The sequence below is a fragment of the Diorhabda sublineata genome, chromosome 4 (assembly GCF_026230105.1).
Source record: "Diorhabda sublineata isolate icDioSubl1.1 chromosome 4, icDioSubl1.1, whole genome shotgun sequence".
In the NCBI taxonomy this organism is placed as follows: domain Eukaryota; kingdom Metazoa; phylum Arthropoda; class Insecta; order Coleoptera; family Chrysomelidae; genus Diorhabda; species Diorhabda sublineata.
In genome coordinates this window covers 29,006,214-29,030,084 of record NC_079477.1, presented here as the reverse complement: position 1 = coordinate 29,030,084, position 23,871 = coordinate 29,006,214, and the positions used below count along the sequence as shown (strand labels likewise).

The 23,871-nt window shown below is 32.2% G+C and overlaps 1 protein-coding gene across 1 annotated transcript; it reads left to right on the top strand.

The window, feature by feature from the left end:
- The first annotated feature begins 385 nt into the window (after nucleotides 1-385).
- On the top strand, nucleotides 386-20,027 carry LOC130443190 (CKLF-like MARVEL transmembrane domain-containing protein 8). The gene is made up of 5 exons (XM_056777703.1): nucleotides 386-529; nucleotides 5,990-6,119; nucleotides 12,339-12,521; nucleotides 16,503-16,628; nucleotides 16,752-20,027. The coding sequence occupies exons 2-5, from the start codon at nucleotides 6,006-6,008 to the stop codon at nucleotides 16,824-16,826; spliced, it is 498 nt and encodes a 165-aa protein (XP_056633681.1). The 5' UTR covers nucleotides 386-529; nucleotides 5,990-6,005; the 3' UTR covers nucleotides 16,827-20,027.
- The last annotated feature ends 3,844 nt before the right edge of the window (nucleotides 20,028-23,871 follow it).

Sequence of the window (23,871 nt, the reverse complement as noted above, 5' to 3'; positions counted from 1 at the left end):
TGAATTTATCTTTTCAACACAAACTTTACAATATTTTGGTCGTAATTTGATTTTAAAACGTCAAAATTATTAAATGGACATTATTCCCCTTAATAACAATAATGAATTGTACTCATTCGGTCAATCAGTTGATGCAGACTAGTACAGAAGCTTAATATTGGGTTCGTACATAATCTTATCCGATTTTTGGATACTAAGACACTACTACTTGTTCAAAAATAGTTGAATGTTTAAAATATGATTGAATAGTAGTAGACGAAATAAATTTCTGATTGAATGGCGAGAGAAATTAATGTCTTATTTATGCCCACCATATGACCACCTACCTGTGTTTCCTTCGGAAACTGGATTCGTTCCGAATGACATAATCGTCCCGCCTTGAATCAAATGTAATAATTTAAACACAGCCGACGTCTCGCTTTCGAGTGAACGATTACGATTGCAGAATACGCCGCCGCGGTGCAGTTAACTCGCGCTCTTGGCCGGTAAGTTGGTTAATAAACAAAACATCGTGTTCCAATAATAACAGGTGAGTTGAATCATTATAAAAAAGTATCATTAGATAACTTTTATGTTGTAAATGTCTTACTTAAATTGATAAAGATCTCAAAATATTACGCGAAAAGCAAATAAAGTATAAAAATAAATCTTATTGATCCAAGTGGTTTATCGCAGTCGTGAGTCAGGTTTTATTTTTGTGCTACTGATACGTTTAAAAGTGTTAAAATTATTGTGAGGAGGAGTTTTATGTAAGTCGTTTTTTTTTTAAATTTCGATGGAAATTAATAAATTTCGAATAAAAGAATTTATGCATTAAAAATGTCAAGGTTGTTCAAAACTTTCTTGTCTTGAATCCATTTAGATAAAAAATCGATATTAAAGAAACATTATTTTCTAGTTTTGGGAATTTTATACTTTTGCGGTTCCCTCGTTTTTTGGCTCTAAAAAATCGAAAAATCATCTGATTTTGATGAATTTTTTTTAATCTGCGTTGTTTGCGACAGATTCAGGAAACAAATTATGGGAATGAAAAAAAAAGGAACCTTATATTGGTTTCAGGGCTTTAAATGTTTATGCATTTACTCACGTATAATTGTTGATAACTTTTTTCCAAATAATCAAATGTTGCTATATTTCCTTTCATTCATAATCTACGAACAAATTGAAAAAAAAATTATACAAAAATGTTGATTTATCATGTTTTTACAATTAAAAAAATGAATAAACAAATATTTCTCAATTTTTGTGTCTTGTGTCACAAGAAATGCGTTTATGATCATATTTAAAGTCATAAAACCCATATCCAGGTGAGATATTTCCCATATTTTTTCCATGAATCTGCCGTAAAATCGAAGATTTAAAAAAATCATCGAAATCGGATGATTTTTCGATTTTCTAGAGCCGCGAAAGTATAAAATTGCCCTAGTTTTGACTAAAATATAATGTTACACTTTGTATGAACTTATTATTGTGCATTTCTACATAATTTATTTTAGATTCAAAAAGTAAATAATTAATATGCTTTATGTAAACATATATATGGTATGGATACTGTTATCCATCTGATACTAGTTCCAATACTTCCTTTTGAGGTATAAAATTACTGTTTAATTGGACGATAAAACCTATGTTATCAATTTAGTTCGCTAAAAGAGGAAATGAATGTGTCGTTTTATCTTTTTAACCGCTGAATGAGATAGGTCTGTATCGAGTTTCTTGATAGTATTCTTCATTTGATCTGTATCCGTTTCTACGTTTAATTCTTTTATTGTTTACATTTTTCCTCGGGTGCTACATGTTTACTGCATCTTGTTTCTTTATCTTTCCAAAGTGATTTTGCAATACTCAATAGAAGTAACTACCAAGTGGTAATCATGGAAGTAGCTACCAAACATTCTACATATTTCGTAATCATGGAAATAGAAAAGGTAGGGAACGGATTAAATGAGCTTATGGGCGAGTGCAAGTGACGTCTGTATCGCGGCGAGTCAACCCAAGACATGCCGAGCAAATATAAGTGTTTGGAGGTGTTTTTAGTTCTGTCATTATCATTATTTTACAAATGGATTGATATTTTAATACATTTTGCTACTTGTGTATACAACTAAGTAGGAAACTTGAATAAAGTAAAGACAAAACTATTTTTTCTCTAAATGTGTAATGTTGGGACTTGGGATTCTACTCTGACACGGGGTTCTTTCCCATTTTGTCGACTTGTGCTATCCTGTAGTTAGTTACGCCACTGCTCTCTCGCAACAAAATATGGTTATATAGTTTGAATGGAACTATCAAACTCTGATATAAATTTTATGGAAAGGAATATTGTCGTTAAGTAAAATAACTGAGTTTTTTTATATTGAAGCTACGCTAATGTAAGTATTGACCGTTAAACTAAGCAGACTTATTCTCAAGTCAAAGCTTGGATATTTCGAACTGACGTAACTTTGTTTTTACAATTTAATTTAGTTTGGATAAAAATCGATACGATTTAAAATTATTTTTAGATCAATATTACTTGAATTTGTAAACTGGAATACAGATTCGAAATAATACATAACGAATTTTCAACTAATCCTTGTTATTAAGGTCACAAATAATTTTAGCATATGTGTTTATACTACTTATTTATATTAAGAAGATATATGCTTTTAAACCGAAAATTTGATATTATTAGATGTTGTTATTATATATTCGCAACTACCATTTAAAACATTGTTTTGAGGGCTACCGTCAAATGACGACAAAACGCGATAAAACATCTACTCAGAATATAAAAAGCTTTTGAAATTTATTTTTGAGTATTTTGTAATTCAAAATAACTAGCGATGGATCGCAGACCATCTGTGAAGAAGGTAAAAATTCTTCTATATATCGGTATAATCATTTCTTCGATCACAAAACCTTTGGAGGATATTCAAAAGGTTAGATACGCTTTTATGTAGTGTTTATTGTTAAAAATACAGATATCTTCGGCTTAATTATCAGAATGCTTAACCTTTTTTAGGCCAACTTTACAGGAGCAAGGAGAAACTATTTATTTTTACTATGCCTGGGAATTATTTGAGAGCAATTGAATCAAGGAATTCAATTTTACCATTTCTTTCTAAAGCTGCAAATTATATTATTAATAAACTGGACTTACGAACTTTTGTTTGATGCAGGATCCAAACTTATTTGGGTGCGGGTGGAGTTAGGACTTTTTATTCTTTTTATTCATCATTTTGCATACAACTAAAATTTTCAACATAATTCTTAGTATTATTGTTTATTCAAGCACAACCTTTAGTTTTAAACTTCTTTATCATTTTTATTAATTATCTTAAGAAATTAAAAACAGAGAACTTTGATAATTCTTAGGTACCGTGTAGCTTAAGAATCAACTTCAAGTTTCTACTCACGCCAAACGAACAATGGCACAAACTCAGTCTCAAACTTTGGTAAAATGTTATTTACATACATGAGTTCTTATACAATATATAGAATAGGAACGCTCCCATATAATGAATGTAAAGTCGAGTTTTAAAAATGAGGTAAATCGTCGTAAAAATTGTGACAATACTTTCCCGTCGTATCTTCTAATGCCTGTAATTGCAAGTATTTCTTTCTTTCTTTATTGTCAGTCTTGCCAAATCTATATAAGGAATGATATGTCAAGGAACGGCATATATTTTTTTCATCCTGATTAGGAGCTCTTCCCAATCGGTATTAGCTTATCTCAATTTATAAACAATCTTTCCATGAAATGTATATCTCAGAACTCTTGTATTAATCACTGATATTATATTAATCAATGATGATAATGATTATCGACTTCTTATGGATTTTTTTATAAGCATCTTCAGCCACATATGCATAGTCTGCTTGTACATTAATTTTTTTGGGTCTCAATCCTCTTTCTATAACAGAGTGAATGTTTCACAGTCAATTTGTATGCATCCTGTCTCTAAGAATGTTTGTATAATAGTTACCTCGGACATCACACTAAAATTGATCAAGGCGTTGAATTATATGACATTCTTGTTTGTGTAAGTACAGCCATCACTGTACAATATCAGTTCCAGGTCCTCACCTTTCGGATTCTGATTGATGAATTTCCCTAAAGCAGTGACTATTATAGTAGAAAGCTTTTCATAATAAACTATAGTTTTAAGTACTTTATTTCTCAAAATAGCACATGTTGCCCTTAGGGCACAACCGTACTGAACTAAGCATTTTGCGTAGTATTACAAAATGGCGGCCGGGAGTTAGACGACAGCTATAATTTATCGTACGATTAATAGTATATTATTCAATTAATCAGTATTGGCCATTACTCACGAATATTATACTTTATATGAAAATATTACTGCAGTTATTAAGAGGGGTTACCCGTCAACTAAAAGTAGTACTTGTAGTAGTTGTACTAATATTCTTAAAACTTTGTATGGTACAGTTATTTTTGTTAATTACTCTACTTTCTCATTCTAACTTCGTATTCATATTGTCGTTGATACAACCTTCGACAACTGCGGTTTATTTCCACACTCCTAGTTTTATCACAGCTTTGATGTCACTACCTAACTTAACAGGACCTAACCAGTTTTAATAACACTCCAATTTGTTTTCCCATAACAGCTTATTTAACCATTTTGTATAGTATCTTTCTGATAAATGAAGAGTTTGATGTTCCGTGAGGTGGTCGCATTGAAAGACATTTTCTACAAAATCCACTTGACATGGAAAATGATCTAAATATCTTTGTTTTGATGGCAGGTATATTGACTATAGAGCTTCGTTGTAATTTTTTGAATCTACAATTTTCATGGAATGTAACTCATTCGTTCGGCAACTCCCATTGCGCCCAAGATTAATTATATGATAATCGTTTTTGGCGACTTACTATGGTCAGAAGAAATGGATAATCTGGTTTTTCTTTAAGAAATTTATTAATTTTCTCTAGTGGCGTTTTTGTTCGATCGCGTATTAGGAACGCTAGCAACTGTAAATAATTTACCTTGGATGTCATCCAAGGTACTTATTGTCATCGAAAACGACTTTTATTTCTTGTTTAATTCAGTGAAAATCATGAGTAACCTAGTTATAAGATTGGTTACGGATATATTCTCAAATCTAAAGCTGCATATCAAATTCTGTTTATAATATTTCCTTGATATCTTGCCCTGTGGCTCTGCTACCAACATTTATGCTGAAGCTAATTAGCCACCCCTCACCTTAAGACAACAATAACTTCTCGATTCTTCTCATCTTCACTAAAACTGTTCACTCGCTCTTTACTACACTAACTAACCTCCCTATTCTCATCTTCAATAATACTTGTGATGAAAGCATTTCTATAAATTCTATTAAAACAAATTCTTCCTCAATACTGATGTTTTCAAAACTAACACTAGTTTCGGTTGTGTAATAACTTTAAATCAAAAACCAACGGGTTTCTTCCTATCACCTTTGACGTATTAGTTAAACAGGCGAATTTTTGTTACATCTACTGCCCCAAGAAACATATTGCCACATGTACAGATTCTCTTTTCTCCATTCAGCTTATTAAAACTATTTTCACTGACCACCCACTAGTCCAAAACATGCATGACATCTACTTAACTATCTTCTCTGGCTTCCTTCTCATAATGGAAACGAAACAGCAGATTACCAGGCCAAAGCTACCTTCACAAATGATCTCAACACAGCTTTAAAAACTTTAATCAAGATTATAGATGCGATGTATGGAGAAGCTTTACAACAACCAACTATCTACTTCTCATTTCTCCCGGTTAACTGATGTCTTCAGGGAATTTTCCTGTTTGTCACATGCTTCAATGACCGTCATGTATATACTAACCGACCACATATAATATTCTATTACATAGTAAAAATTCCATTTGAATTCTAACGTTACAGAAATTATCAACTACATAACAAAGATCAAATTTTGGTGCTTCTTGAAGTTAACAAGTAATTTAGGAATTTGACATCCTTTTGTTCTGTTTTTCAGATAAGAAAAAGTCGCAATGTCCCACACAGTAACGGTAACTAGGACAACTACAACAACAACTACGTCAGCTATTATCATCAATTCAGGATATTTGAAATCATGGCCAGGATTACTAAAATTAGCCGAACTGGTATGTTTGTTCTAATTATAACTAAATGGAAATTCCATTATTAATTTTAAAACAATTAACACAGAGTCAAAGTTTTTGTTCAAAGGCCAAATACGTTTATCGAATATAGAAATGTTATGCACACCGGTAAATATACGAGAAGATACAGAATTTAAATTTTTCCATTTCAGCAAACTTTATTAGGTATGTGGTTGGATTGTTGATGAAAACCGGAAAGCTTAATAAGAAAGAAAGGTAAAGGTCGCAAACATCTGCGACGGTATATTGAGTTGAAATCTTTAATAAATAGAGACTGAATAGCTCCACAGATAGCTAACCTCCTAGAAGAGGTTCGAAGAACATGATAGAACCATTAGAAGAAAAGAGAAGTTGCACCAAAACGAAAAAAGTTCCGATTCTTCAGTGACCTCAGAATGAACTCCCGACTATACGACGTCTGTTCACAGATGAAAATCGATTTTGTATTCATTCACTTGATGGAAGAAGGAGAAAAACTAGATCGTCGGAAAGACATAGAGAGTGATTTAATTTCACGTCTAGTTTGCAATAATTTTTGTGGATGCAAATACATTTAGTTGTGCTTTGAATGCGTATGGATTATTTACGATAATTTAACCTCTCACCCTCTAACCGAAATACCCTTCTAAAGGACGTTGACTGAAATGCAATTGATTATCCATCATGTTCTCCATACCTTAATCAAATTGACAATATATTGGATTGTTAGGTAGAAGAATAATGAATGCAAAGCAATAACATTAATTTCAATTGATGCTGAAACCTCATAGAGGTTCTTTTATGCGGAACGCTTGGTGAGCCTGAATGTTGTAAATTGGACTCCGTGGACTCGCCTTGCGGGTGACATGAGTTAAAGGCCATCGTTAATTCTTGAAATCGCTCTCACTATGATCTCCAAAGAGAAAAGATGGAAGCTAACGCTTCTAGATAGTTTCGTGCTTACCTATGCTTATTTTAAAAGAAAATAAGTTAAAAAAACATTATTCAATGGAAAGGCCTCTGTATAGTGAATTCCACCATCTGTACGAAACACTGCACCAGTACCCAGTACCTAGAACTTTCAAAAACTAATCTCATTGGGGAAACACTGCCACTGGCGCGGACCGAGGATTGGCGCTGGCGACACCATCGGCAGAAGCTGTACTTTGCGAACAACAACAGCGTTAAATTACAAAATGATTTGAAAAAATCGAAATATACTCGAAACGCACCAACACGTCGTACCTGTCACCCACTAAGCACCCTCCTATGTTTAATACATTGGCTGCAAATATTGTCGTGTTGCTTCTGTTGCCACTTAGTTAGAGGTCTTAAGGTCTGTAATTTAATGTCGCAATGAATCGATGAAAGTAATATTCTGAAAGGAAAAGGAAATACTGCGGCTATGTAAATATTTTCATCAACTATTCACTCCACATGGTGTTCTGAATATAAGTTTACTCTTCCTTATTATTGTGCACTCCTATATATAAGAACAAACAATTTAAGTGTGGACCTTAACTTAACAGTTATATAAAGGGAGGAGTAAAGCTTCAATTCAAAAAAATATTCGTTGAAATATTGCGCGCTCCCCTAATATTGCCAAAATGTTTAGAATGGAATACTATTTTTGTAAATATTGACGATACACTCCAATCATAAAATCCATTTGAAATGTCTATAAATTTAAACTTGCATAAACATGTGTGTGAGACCAAATATCCACGTGTTCCATACGTGACTGTTACTACATTTTCGAATTTAGAATTTTAAAGTTTTAAATTTTGGAAGAAAACATTTATTGCGTCATGTATTTCCACCCACCTGGCGCTTTGTGTAGTAAATATTTATCTGTCGCTGCCAAGCTATCTTTCTAATTATTTTTAATGATTTGCTGGTGTTTTCGTATACACTGTGTATATTTTAAAACTACCCTGTAACCCAAAAGGGGTGAAGTTTCGGTCACCTGAAGTCACTTATATAAGAAAACTTTTCCAAAAACAAAATGTGGAAAAAAGTTCTGCGAAAAGGCAGTTGTTTACAGTAAACAATTACATGAAAGAATAGAATAGCATACCAAGGAACGTGTTCAGGGGCTTGAACTATCTTATCAGACAAAGGTAACAGGTGCACAATTTTCCTATTTCTTGGATAAGTTACAGACTTTGAATAAGAATAAATAGAAGTTTAAAAATATAAAAAAAAACGATTCAATAGTAAACCAAACTAAAAATTGAAGTAAGCGCAGAGTGATAATTAAAAATTATTGTATTGTGGTGTGCTTTACACGATAATTTTATAATAATTCTAATTAAAGCGCAACAATTAGCCCAATTAAAAGTTTTAAAAAATTAATATTGAATGAATTAACTTAATTCAACTATTGAGCTAAATACGCGGTCTGGCGATTAAATAACGAGACTCCTTACGAAATAGAGTTTTATTATAAAAATTATTCTACATTCGAATGCTCCCCTTCAATATACCTCCCTCTCCTCGTCACACACGTTTCCACACGTGTTTTCCATTGATCGAAGTCTTCTTTGGTGAGCGCCTTTGGGAGTTTTTTTCTTTACCGCTCCCATCGACTCAAATCGGATCCCTTTTAAAGCAGATTTTATCTTCGGAAACAAAAAAAAGTCGCACGGTGCCAAATCTGGTGAGTAGGGCGGGTGTTCGAGTATTGGAGTGCGCTTATTGGCCAAATAATTTTGGTCAGGCGTCATAATGTGTAATTCCTCGTGTAAAATTTTTCTAAGCGTTTCTTTATCGGCGTTTACAACCCCAGCAATCATCGAGATGTTCATTCGACGATCTGCACGCACACTTTGGTTGATTTTGGTTACTGTTGAAGCAGTCACAGGGAGACCTGGGCGCTGGTAATCTTCAGTGCTCTCACTAAAGCACTTACACCATTAAAAACACGCGCCCGAGATAGAGAATTGTCCCAATAGGCCTTTAGCAATAATTTATAGCACTCAGTCGGAGTTTTTTTTTTAATTAAACGAGATATTTGATATCTGATTTGATATCTTGCTCCTGTTTTGCATCACATTTTCATTAAATGGTACTTCGCAACAATTTGAAGTTTTGAAAAAAATATTAATATTATTAATAGCAAAAAAACGTCTAGTTTCTTTGCTATTAACGTAGTTTTTTTAGATTCATGAGCTATTATTTATTTGTTAATATTAATAATAAATTAGTTTCACACATTTTGTAATCCTAACACATTGTACATAATGCGTTTACATATAATTTTCTTAAAATTTACAAATATAAAATGATTGAAATAATTAATTTCCATTTAAAATAGAAGAATAGTGACTTCCTAGGCCGGAAAAAATTATTGCTGGATTACATTTGGCTATTTCATAATATAGCCTAAGAAATTCCTTGTAGTGTAAACATACGTCAATGCAATTTTTCTTATTTTCGATAGAGCTTTTTAATCATTTTTTCGTGTTTTGAATTTGTTGAGTTATTTTTATGTATAAAGCAGAGTTTTTAGACTCAAAGATGAATAGTTGTGAATTTAGAGGCAGAGAGTCCGAAAGTTGCGATTGATACAAACCGCAAAAGGCAAATATAAAGATTAATTCACATTCATTAAAAACCATTTTTTTTCTTCTGAAACCTGAAAATCAATGTAAGTTTTTTTTTATTTTTGTAATTAAGAACTGCAAGTAGACGATAGAAACTAATTTTGTCTCTGTTATTGCTATCTCATTTTACTACACATAATTTTACACAATGCTTCCTAATGAAACTTTATCGGCACAGGGATTAAAATCAGCTGATTTTGACATTAAATTAATATATATTAAATTATCGTCGTTGCTTCCCACCAACTTTTTCTGATGTCTCCTATGTCTCCATTATTTTTTACGCGAAAAAACAACTAAAGAAACTGGTACTACGTAAATATAAGAATCTAGGTGATTCATCTCATAGAATGATATTTTAATGCTTTTGAAAGTGACATTATGATGCTGGAAGCTCAGGACCGTCATTTTATTGAAGACATTCAGACAACCAGTCAGAATTCAGCAACAGCGCCTGGAAAAAATGTTATAGCAGAAAGCTGAAGTTGGACATATTTGCAAAAAATCAGAAAAACCAATCGCAGAATATGAAACATTCTCCACCAAGACATCGCGAGCTCTCACACATCACTTTCTGCAGATAAAAAATAAATTGCGAGATCAATATTTTTCTAAACTTGATTTTTGCGTTAAAATCACATGTTTTGGAGGTACCTCAATCGGAATGGTTCAATTGGTTCAAACGCATGCAAAAGTGTGTTAATCTGATTCAACAATATTTTGAAAGTTTAGTGCTGATCCTCATGTGTAGGAAACTGTTTCCATTATTAAGTAAATATAGAGAAAAAAATATATAACATTATTTTTTACGTCAAAAAACAATTAGCGACACTGGTACTACCTAAATATAAGCTTGTAGGTAATGTATCTAATGAAATGATGTTTTTGAAAGTGGCCAAATGATGCTGAAAGTTCAGGACCGTCTTTTTATTGAAGACATTCAACAACAGCGCCTGAAAAAATTGCTACAGCAGAAAGGAATTATTTCAAAGGACATCATGGTGTCACCGAATAACTTTAACAGCATCAGTCTCGTCACGGAATTGCCAGACCTCATAGGAATAATATAGGATAATAAAAAATACAACAAAACATAAAAGATGCTACAAAATATTCATCCCACAACGATAGCACAATTAATAATTATAATTTTTGAATAATAATATTGGTGAACGTATAATACGACGGCACACCTACAACTCGTTTTATGTAATGAGCTATTTTCACGTTGATGAACATTGGTTACATTGACCTACTTACAACGAAACAATTTTATAAGCAAGTTACCTTGAATCATACGTCGAAAGAATATATAATCAATGAAGATTTATCGGGTGAACCTATCTGTTTATATACAACTGTTAAATTAGATATTTTATTAACAGACGTATGTATGAAGATAAAACCTATAGCTACACATAATATAGGAATATGTTAATAGTATGAAACCGCTCCACAAAAATTAAAAATATCATAACCTTCTTACGAGTTAGTTGAGTATTTTTAGAGAAACTGAAGCAATAGAACGTAAAATCGTATTATTCCATCACATGCTTTCAGCACGTTGCTAAAGAAGCTGAAAACGTTCATATTTTTTAAAACATTTCTATCGATATACTAAAAAATACCATATCAAGATAAAAATATTTTGAGAAATATATAATTCCAAGAATTAATTAGGAGTATTAAACATAAATGGTCCACAGATGAGTGTAGAAATACTAAGAGAGAAAGAAGGAGATATTTAATAGTTAGCATAAGTCAAAAAAAAGATCTAGTGTCCTTTCACACTCTCGTCTGTAAAGCATAAAAAAATAGAAAGATAGAAGAAAAGAACAATTTCAGAAATGGACCAATGTACTTTCACTCTTACCAACATAAAGTGATGGTCTGAATCTAGAAAGTCAAGTTTGAGCCCATTTCAGTTTAATTAGCCGCTATGGTAAAAGTAGTTGCCGTTGGATAAGAATCCTGTATAAACATTAACGTTAAATTTGGTTTCAATTTAAAATAAGTAACAAGGAAGCTCACTAAATGTTAAAATCTGTCTTTAGCAACAATTTAGTAACTTTAAAGACTCTTTACAACTGTCATATAGTCTTTAAAAAGTCGGGAAATTTGTGACACGATGTGTGAGGAAGTAGACTTTATAAATGGACCAACGACTTTCTTCTTTATAATAAAAACGCGTCGTACCACAAGTAGTTTTTGATTCGAGAGTTTTAGCAGTTAAAACTTTGTCTGTCTGTTTACATCCATCATTTTCACCAGATTTAGCACCATATGGCTTCTGACTTTTCAAGAAAATAAAAAATGTACTAAAAGGGAAACGTTTTAACATCAGTACATTGAATGAGATATCACGAACTTTTTGAAAAAAAAATTAGAGCAAAACTGTTTTATGTCATTCTCATGGTCAAAATTTTTTCCTGTAACAAAAATTGATATATAAGTAGCCAAGAAATTTCCATTTAAAGCTACTGAGTTGATATCTTTTTTTCCTAATATATAATAATTGCAATCTCCTAATAGTTCCTAAATAGTATTGAAACTTTCTAACATAGTTTCTGAATATTATTTAGAATATGAATCTTTAACAATCTATTTTCTGTTCCAGATTCTAGGAATAGTCACCGTGGGCATAGTGAGTTACTATGTTAACAAATACATACGTTTGGTATACTCACCAGAAATATTCTTTCTCCTTATGGCTGTTACATTCTTAGTAGGAACATTTTTATTATTGACGTCGTGTTTAATATCTATCTCGACTGCTTCAATTATCTCAAAAACAATTTACGTAAGTATAATATTTCATTTAAGAAATTTGGACAATTTTGTGTTCCATAATGCCCAAAATAATATAAAATGGTTTAAATCAACAACAATGTGCAATCATCTCGCTTCAACTTTTGGTGATGAAACATCTCTTCGCTGGTTTTCCAAATTCAAATGTGGTCGTACTTGCGTAAACTGATTTAGGCATACTTGGGCATTAGTTCTTCTCGCATACATTCAATATTGCATCAACATTTGACTCTCTGAAGTTTTTTTCGCGTTGAACAATCGCTCAAAAAAACGTTCGTGCCGATTAGTGTAAAGACATGTCGAAAAAATTCAATCACGGTGCTTCAAAAGACGTCTATAAGATGGTAACAGGTGACGAATCATGGATTTATGTATATGATTCCGAAACTAAGCAACAATCTACTTTCAAGACGAGCCAAATTCGATAAAATGGTTAGCGCACGTCAAATATTGCAGAATATGAATCATTCTCCACAATGTAAGTCCTCACACATCAGTTCAAAGAAAAACATCTGTCGTACGTTATTTGGCACCAATGATTTCTTCTTATTCCCGCAGATAAATAATAAATTGCGAGTTCAATATTTTTCTAAACTTGATTTTTGCGTTAAAATCACATGTTTTGGAGGTACCTCAATCGGAATGGTTCAATTGGTTCAAACGCATGCAAAAGTGTTTTGATCTGTCTAGACAATATTTGGAAAAACAATAAAGCAGTATCCAATTGTCTATCTCATAATTTAGTAGCAACCCTCGTATTATGAAATATCATACCAGACATTGGGGGCTTAGGATTGATAATCAGAAAACTTATACAATTATACAACATTGTAGGATATAATAGGATTATAATTTGAATATATATGAATAAAACTACTACATTCTTTTGAACGAGTCAATATCAGTGTTTCAAGAAGGCTGTTGCTCAAACACTCAAAATAAATATATTTCTTTCCCATAACAACATCTCCTTTTAATGAAGACGAACATTTTTTTACACGGTATACCTACATAGAACATTCTTCAAATTATAGGTAGAGAAATTAGAGCATTACACATATCCTCTTAGCGAGGATCGATAACCGAGAACTCACAATGTAAAAGTTAAAAAGTGAAATCCCAGTTAGAAACATTCTTAAGATAAAAACTGACATTGATTTTTTTGGAAACTACCCACTAAACATTAAGATAACCAAATAAAATCGTAAAACCTCTTTTACCAAGAAGAATATTTTTTTAAGCCATATTAGAGCAAATTGTAGGCGGAGCTCTAAATTGTCTCAAATGAGCGGTTGATCACCTAACATTTACTTGCTGGCGAGAGTGAGCGTTAAAAGAATTAGCGGAGTTTTCCAAAATTTACGTAGCACCAAATATATTATTATCGCCACAGAAGACATGTTGATTTTACTTTAATGTAAATTAGTTAAACACTCCACTAAAATAATCAATAACTTACAAATTATAACCTCTTCAAGCTTTTGCTTTATTTTTTATTTTTCGGCATTTGTTATTATTCACTCCAACGCTCAAATCGCTTCTTAATCCGTTCCACGTAGGCATATGATGATAACGCTCTGGACCAAGTCCAAGTGGAATGCACCATTGGTAAATGCATGATGTAAAGACTACAAGGTGTGTTCTTCCCGAGGGCTCATTTTCATCTCTTTGGGAGCGAATTCTCATTGGCTGCTTCCCAGCTAGTGCGCTATAGCACACCTCGTAGTCTTTACATCATGTATTCAATTCAAATGTTTCAAATTGGCGCGTCGTTTTGGGAGCGAATTCTCATTAGCTGCTTCCCAGCTGGTGCGCTATACCACACCTTGTAGTCTTTACATCATGGGTAAATGTGCTAGTGTCTCTCAAAAAGTTGGAATTATAGAGGCAAGCCGCAAAGTCGAGTAATATGATGTTCTTTTTTTCTAGAGTTACATGATATATACGGCATGAACACACTATTCATATTATCATATTTGTAAAAGAAGTCATTCCATTGTTCTTCTTGTCTATAAGTTGTCAATACTTTACAAAAAAACAGTAAATACATAATGTGAAATAACGCATATTAGCAGTAAGTATCAGATAATATAAAAAGCCTGTATACTGGTCAATGAAATTGTTTACTTCTATATCATTCATGATGACTTCATTCGCTTGATATTTTTATTGATGTATTGTTTAACAAATTAGTTGGCTACAGATATTATAAAAAAGTTCAAGAGTTCAACGTCGTATACAATTTTAGTTATATTAAGATAGTGGTGCTTTGGCTGATGAAATAACCTAAAATAATAATAATTCACTTTGTATCAATGACTATGCACAAGAGGACAGCTCAGTTAGCACGATTTTTTAGCCAAGACGACTGACGGGCTGACGCCACATCGGTACACTGCCAAACGTCATTCATTTAAAATGTATGGTAGTATTGAAACATTATCAATATCAATGAAATGTTTTAAATATTCGTTAATATAATTCTTTTGTAAATATCATGAAAAACATTTAAAAAGATATGACTTTGGAATAGTATACTCAAAATACCTAACAAATCAAACTTCTTCTTCCGTGTATTAGGCGTAGTCGCCTATTCTATCTTCGACATCCTCGCCTCCTATCCTGCTTCAAGGCTGTCGCTTCACCTTTTTCTGGGTCGGCCGGTACTTCTCCGGCCCTATGGGGATTTATCGCGCGCTATTTTGACCAGTCTGTTGTTATCCACATGACTTATGTGCTCATGACATTCTTTCTTTCTTGATAGAACCCATTCGTTGACGTCATCTATTTTGCACAATCTTCTGATGTTCTCACTTCTTTCCCTGTCCAGTAGGGTTTTTCCAACTATCCTGCGCAGCACTTTCATCTCTGCTGTTTCCATCATTCTTTTGGCTTTCACGGTTGCTGGTCGTGTCTCTGCGGTGTAAGTCATTATGGGTCTTACCGTGGCCTCGTATATTCCCGCTTTGGCTTCTATTCCGATATGTTCGCCATATGGTTTCGTTCAAACATGTTGCTATTAAGGTTTTAGTTGTTTGCTCTCTTACTTCGTTCTCTACGTCTCCAAATCCTGAAATCTCGATTCCTAGGTATTTGAATTTCATTACTTGGTGAATTATCTAGTCGTCTTGGAATATCTTACATCTTTTCGGACTTTTTGATGTGCGTTAAATCGCACGTAACCTCACTAGACGCTGCCGATTCTGCACTGATGAATACGTCACGACCGTTGTCCTTGACCGCTCGACAGGCCAAAATTGTTTTTGTGGTGCTAAGCTATCCTCTTGCGTATAGTCATCGACTTAAAATTACAAGTTTTTCGCTTCGGAATATATATGGTTCTTGCTAAATATTCTTAAGGAATAAGCAAAGATTGGTGCCCAGGATGGCTGCTGCAATGGCGGACGGCTATAACCGCTTTAGTATATAAAAATTATTTTATAGCGAAAATACTTGCGTCAAATATCAAAAAAAAAAATCAGAAACACATTTATTGTCCGTTACAGACATGCTAGCGGAGCAATATTTTCAAAATTCAATAAATGACTAGCTTAAGATGAGATGTTTAGTATTGAAATTATCGTATTTTGAAATACAGTAACTGCTTCGTATCATATTTAGAAGTAAATTTTTCTTCGAACTATGGAGGGTAGATAGAAGGAGGAGTTTTTCATATGGGAGTTGAAATAGTGTCCAACTGTATGTGATAAATAACAGTTCAAAAACCTCCCGGAATGGCGCTGGTATACCTCTACTCTCCGTCCTTCGAACGAATGGTTTTTCAGTTATTTCCAACAAATAACACACAGTTTAACAATTATTTTCGAATAAAAGAAGTGAGATCAATTTCAAATATATGAAAACTCTATTTACAACGTAATTTTAATAACCTGTAATTCTAAATTTTATAACTGTAAATTGAAAAACAATTGAAAATATTAGCTAATAATGTCAGTTTTTTAAATTGTTGCAGGAAGTGGTGTACCACGGTTTCGCTTTTATCTTGGTGTTAGCCGCTAGTTTAACTCTAGTTACAGAGATAAATCATAAAAGACAAAACTACTACGGAGGAGATTACGAACCTTATTTTGCAGCCGCTGTAAGTAGTAAAAAAAATAGTATTTATTTTATATTATGATCAAACTTTAGCACAAACTTTATTGACTACATACAATTTTAGTGATAAAAATAAGAAAAAAATAGTAATCAATGTTTTTTGCAGATTATTGGACTTGTTAATGCCGCCCTATATCTTTTAAGCACAATCTTTGCCCTCAGGAGCTACAGAGGATTGTAATTTCTCATTATTTTGTATTTATTTATTTTTCTTTGTTTTTTTTGTTAAATATCTATTTTATACCATTTTTTATTTCATTTTAAAAGTACTTATGCAATTTAATCATCAATTAACTATAATGGATAATTTTCAATAAATCTATAACTTGCATAAAACATTTACTCACAAAGGTGTTGACTGAATCGTTATAATCTGATTATGATATAAATAATCGCGCAGATACTCTCTTAGTTACATTGGTCTCATATTTAACGATTAGAAATTATATTTCCAATCACGTATTCCACATAGCAATTAATACTTTCATAGTGAAATTATTATATGCAACTTGTAGATTTTGAAATAAATCAGGATATAAATATATATGTTGTTCACTTTTTATTTAACTAAAATCGAAAAATTAATAAGATTCAAAAGTTTAATTCAGCAAAGGTTTGTTAAAACCTCTTCTCGGAACGGTTATTGGAAGCGTTTAAATGATATTTTCTGCGCGATTTCCTTACATGCTTGATTCTGGTTTGTTCCCACCCATTAAAAAACCGTCCTTGGTACGGTGACGATTTTGCGCAGTAGAGTTTACGTATTCCAACCGGTCCGAGAATACGCAGAAATTATCATTCAAATGCTTCCAAAAACCATTCCATGAACAGTCCAGATTACCAGGTTGAACGACCTGTTATCAACCAAGTATCCGAAAAAAAAACGTCCTGGAAACGGTTCACGATATCTAAGCTGGAACATAAAACAGAATCCTTCGTATAACGGTAACTGCCCGGTGGGAACACGTAATCTCTATTGCGCAGAATCGTCACCGTTCCAAGGACGGTTTTTTGATGTTCTGGAGTAAACCTAATATATTGTCATCCAAACACTTGGTTGGTAGAGAATAGGTTGCCCAGTAATGTAGGTGTGACAGACGACGTCACTTGTTGCAAAAGATTCGGAGATAATCAGTGTTTATGTTTGATTTGTGCCATTTGTGGTTAACGCGTTGTATCCGCTTTTTTGGTTGATTTTTTTATTCTTTATGAGATATAATAGAGATGATGATAATATAAACTAAAAAATATTAAAATTGGCAACACTAGATTAGTACTATGTGTTGTTATAAAACTATTTTTTGACATTATAGTAGTTCAATAAAAATAGAAAAGCACTTGTATTTTCAAATATGTTTGTTGGCAAAAGAAATCGATTGCTTAATTTTAAATAGTCACTTCGGTAAAATATTTTTACTATACTAATTATATATAAATTTCTTTTCATAAGACTAAATAAGTAATTGGGATAATCATAAAAATGGCCGAACAAATCGACGAAAACCATGCGATTCTTATATTCTAGGCTGCCGACTTTCAACAGCCACGGGTAGTTAGGACAAGTCACCGTGCAACCTATCCTCTACCAACCTTAATCCAGACAAACTAAGCTTTATGAAGTATGCAGGGCAAAGTTGTCAATTTTCTAAAAAAATTGTAAAAGGGAAATATATTTCTTAGGGATATACTGTAGCGGGTCTCTCATAAATAATATCAATTTTCAATGTTGACTTTATTTATTCAATAAACATGCAAGAAAAAAGCCTCAATATTCGCAGTATAAGCCATCGTCTTCTATAATTTCAGAGATCTTGTTAAAACCATTCTTTAAGCTCAGTTGCAAAAAATTGCCTCTGTGTATTGTTCAACATCTCCATTGGATTAAAATTTTCTCCTACGCAAGAATTTCACCATGGATCTGAATAAATAGTAATATGGTAGGAGCTCAATACCACCAAGTGCTTTAATCTTATTCCGCGTAACATCCGCAGTATGTGGTTTTGCATTGTCTTGTTGTGAGAGGACCCGCTTTCCGTCAAATAGATCTGGATATTTCTCAGATAAAACTTTATAAATTCGCATCAGCTGTTCACTATATACCTCGGGCTGATATCTCGATAATCTGGAATGATTTCGAAATACAATAAACCTTCATAATTTCACCAGACACAGAAGAAGACTTTCCGCTCGAATTGATTTCTCTTTGCGATAGATTCTGGTAATTGTCCTTTGTCTAGCTACTGATTTTACATGTTAGGGTTGTTTAGATAAATACATTTTTCATCGTAAGTAAAAATGCGTCTAATAAAATAATCATCTTTCGTCAGGACAAGTGACACCATTTGACAACTTTCATAGATCTAACGTAATGATGTATGGTATCTCTAGAAGTTCAAAGTGAGTCCGATATTCGGTACTGGTACTAGTTTGGTTTTCTACTGATACATTGTAACCTTAATATTCCAAATAGGTGGACAACTATTATCAAAATATAAATAATTTCTTCACGAATTCAATATTTATTGCATTCCATACTATTTATTACAAAACGTACTGCGTCTGCAAAAAAAGAGAACGATTAAAATAAAGCAATTGTACTCTTCATATAAATGGAAAGTAGTCTTAATAAGTTACATGTTTAAATTGAGATGTAGACATTTTCACATATGAAAAACCGGCATTATATATGAAACACCCCTGTATCTGTATTTAAGATGAATTTGAGTCGCAACAGTAAGAATTGACAAAGAATTTGAACTTTGGAAGATTGATTATTGCGAAATGTTGTAAAATAGTATAACCATACTTTGACATTCAAAAGTTAGGTAAAAAGTGAACATATTACGTTTTATATAGATTTTTTTATTAATAATAAGATCTTAATGCTGCCATAATATTGCATTTTAATTGTGCCTTACATGTAAGCTTTTTATATATAAATGAATTGGTAAACTTACAACAACAAACAATAATTCTATTTATAATACTGTATCCTATTATACAACAAAGAATTTTTCGATCATTTCAATAGTAGGTGTACAAATGTAAACAAAAGAAACAAATTTTATCAAGATATAAAAATTATATTTGTAGCGATATCAATGAATAGTTTTCACTAATTATTTTAAGTTTACAATGTTATTTTTTGAAGAATTTAAATGAAACATGGGCATTATTAGTCGCCGAATATTATATAATAAAAATTTCTTTTGTGTCGAATGCACTAATTGTAGATTTAATATCAGAATATTGTGAACCAAAAATCATAATTTATTTTTATCATTTTCATTTATATTTTTGTAAAACATTGTGTACAGTTTGTTAGGTTATAAAATTTGTAATCATATCCATGTCCAATATGTTGAATAAATAGTAAATAACATCTGTATGTTTTATTACATCCTGATAATGTTTTTTTTTTTGGAAACTAGATTTAAAATATGACCAACGGCGATGTTCTGAGAAGAAGCATAAATCTATTTTTAACGAGATTTAATGCATTTCATATGAACAATTGATAATGTCCTAGTAAAATCATTAAAATCGTTTCATCGTACCTCATACACAATATAATTTCGAAATAAAATGATTTTACGTACTTAAATAATTGTTTTGGCACTTAAAATTTTTGCACTATACAAAGTGATGAACGTCGGAACGAATACGAGGATGCATTTAAACAACGTTGCCAAACTTTGGAAGTAGTAAGGAAACTACAGAAATAATAAACAACAAGGTTAGGTTGGTTAGGTTGATATTGGCCATACATTTTCATTTCAATTAATAAATACGAGGACAGATTGAGAGAATAGTGATTTTTGTATATTTTCACTACACACTACACACACAATTTCTATTTTAAACTAACGACCCTAGTTAGAATTTGGCAGTATATTATTTTTGAAAATACAATATAAGTAATGAAATGTCGATATGCAAATCATAATTCACGATAATGTAATATAACATTCGAATCTTATATGGTTTGAAACAGTGCAGGACCGCTTTTTCTTTCGCAGCTGCAACAGACTCAAATCTTGTTCCTTTCAAAGCAGATTTAACAGAAAAGAGCTAGAAGTCGCACGTTGCAAGATCCGACGAATAATGTGGGTGATCTAACACAGGGATGTTGTACTTAGCTAGCAATCTCTTGAGAGACCGTTCGAACTGTCAGATCGAACAAGATTACCAACTTTTCGATATTTTTATCCGCTTTTGAAGTGGAAGAGCGTTCCAAACGTGTCTCAACAACTTTTCGGCCATTTTAAAAACGCTTAAACTATTCAACAACATGAGAACGTGACATACAAACATTGCCATACACTTGTTTCAATAAATTATGAGTTTCAGACGCAGTTTTTTCAAGTTTCATGTGAAATTTCCCAACAATCCGTTGCTGTGTTTTTACGACGATAATTTCTACGGCATAACAAGAAAACATCCCCTATACAAACGAGCGACACGGCTCCACTGATTTGTCTACAGATACGGTAGACATAGCATTCGAAACACTAGGCTACAGGTAAACAGCTGACCGTCTTTGTGAAGTCGAATACCTGGGATCATCATGTGAAATAAATAAAAGAAGTAGAGCACTGGGACCAATAAGTAAGTTAGTAAAATCACAGGAGGTAAAATAAGAACATATTGATTAATAATAGGTCAATAGTTGGTTTGGTTGGGTTTTAACAAAAGCAAAAGATACAAAACTGGTTTTTTAGAAAAGAAAATTTTTGACGAAAATCTTCAGTGCAATAAAAACACATGAAAGGCTTTGGAGAAGAAAAATTAACCGAAAACAGAAAAATCTGTATAAATAACCATCAGTAACAAGTTTCATAGAAATTCAAAGAGTGAAACGGTTGGGGTGTACCAAAAGGATAGGAGAATAGATTTGCAAAAAGGGTCATTGAAGAAGGAAAACGAAATAGAAGAAGAAGAATGAGGTCAAAGAAAAAATGGTTGGATGCAGTGTAAGAAGCTATCAGAGAGATAGAATTGGAGTTCAATAGTGTAGAATCGTAACTGTGGAGAAGAATTGTGAAGACTCATAAGAAAAAAAAATAATTTCTTAAGGCAAAATTACAAGATAATCTTAAATTCATACTAAAATCAACTTTCTGAATTTAGCCAAAGTCACCGTCCCGACTCATAATTACCCGACTTCTAGGCTGTAAGTTTTATTTTTAAAACATGCATTATTACTACAGTGGCGCCCTCCTAACATAATAACTTTTGTCGGACACTTTTTGATATACAGAGAAAGTTCTCCTTACTTTCATCCTCCATAAAGCAATATGATGAAATTTGAAATAACATTTTCTGATATACACAACAATTACTAAATTAGAAATACTGAACACAATTTCAGTAAAATGAAAATCCAAGTGACCGAGAAAACAGAACACATACTTTTGTCAGAAATCAGATAGTGTCAAAACAGAGATCAACACTTGCAAATATATCAAGGTAGAGATTATATAAAAGAGTGAGAGAGGAACTAACCATGGCGATTTTCAAAATGGCAGCCAAACAATACCAATCAGTTATCACTATCATTTAATAAGTAATATGATTAAAAATATGAATGAATTAATAGATGAGATTAGTTTGGAGAAATATTTCAATTTTATCAAGACTGATTTATGAAATTTTCGCTGACATTCAAGAGCAAATTCTAATTCTTTGTATGAAATAACTTATTTAAATATTAAATACGTTTTTCGTGATTTCTTTCTGCTTATTTAATAATTAGATAAATAATTCATAGGACGTTAGTAAAAAAATCAACAAATACTAATTTGATGTTTGAAATTTTGACATGTTTGACAACTTATTTCTGTAGTTTTATGAAGATTTTTTTGGTGAACCGGAGCAAAATATTGTGTTTCTTCAGGAAAAACAACAATAAAAATTTTAGTTCTGGTGTATGAATATAATGGTAAAAAGTTCTACCAAAAGTGAGCAGGTAAAGGTATTTCCTCAAATTATTATTATACATTATAAAATATGCTGTTATTTTGACGTTTAAGGACCATATACAATTTTCTGAGGAAAGAGAAAATTTTTGTTCGGGAAATCTTGATTTTTTGAATTTACGGTGAGTAAAATCTTGTAATAAACGTACATTTGAAAATGTATATATCTTTTACTAGAAACTTACAGCCTGTGATAATTTATGTTTAAACATATGGGTCGAGCTCTGAAAAATGTGAAAACTAGACCGAATTTGTCGGGAGGTTGAGCACTGACTAAGGCACTTTGAACGAATTTGATCAAACCCTTCACTTAAGCTCCAACTGTGTCACCAATCTAAAGTTCGATCTTCGGAGTGTTTAAGATTCATGTTCCGATATCGGATCCAACTTTAAAGGCTGGACCACAAATCGGAACGTAGATGCCCTGGTTTACAAGTTAAAATAGTTTATTCTTAGTCAATAGTTACTTCCAGAGTAAATTTATAAATGGAATGATGATTGTCATCCGATATTGGCTTATCACGTCGATAGATTTGAGGTTTTATAATGAAAAATACCGTATTTAGATACATTTAAGGTAATTCTCAAGAAATATGAATTATCTCTAACATCTTTAGTTAATCTTATAGTTATTGAACTGAATTACGACTCTAAGTAAGCCCAATTTAAAGGTACGAAATGTTCCCAATTCCAGTCGTGGCCTTTAGAGTAGAACCATTTGAGCAGACATCTTTCTACTGGATATTTTGTGGTGGAATAATGAATTTTAGTTCCCTAAATGGTAAATTTAAAGTCATTGAACATCAAGCTTGGAAATCCCAGCCTACTATGATTAAGGCAAATCAAGAGAGATCCTACCAATTACTTTTAAGCTCTAATGATACTTATGGAATTCTAAAGATATCTAAATTATGAAAAAATAATTTTGGAAAAATCTCATTATTTATGGGAAAATCGTGATTTTTATACTATTAGGTTAACTTAATAGTCATTTAAATCCTAACCTATTCGATTTTTGCGTTCGTAATTACTTACACTTATACATATAGTATATATGCATACAATATATATAATTGAGAGAAAGTTAGGAGAAGAGAAACGAAGTTTTTAACATTTATTAATCTCAAAGGAGAATTCGACACAATATAAAAAGCAGAAATATAGAGGTGACTGGATGAAAAGGAAGTACCTAGGGGATTAAATGGAGTTATCAAATAGCAGATATGATGCGGTTAAGTTACAGAAATT

What these genes read in the sequence shown, in the direction of transcription:
- LOC130443190 (XM_056777703.1), top strand. Translation starts at nt 6,006, where the DNA reads ATGTCCCACACAGTAACGGTAACTAGGACAACTACAACAACAACTACG. An exon ending in TACTAAAATTAGCCGAACTG is followed by an intron (nt 6,120 to 12,338) that starts GTATGTTTGTTC and finishes TTTCTGTTCCAG; the next exon opens with ATTCTAGGAATAGTCACCGT. An exon ending in TTATCTCAAAAACAATTTAC is followed by an intron (nt 12,522 to 16,502) that starts GTAAGTATAATA and finishes AAATTGTTGCAG; the next exon opens with GAAGTGGTGTACCACGGTTT.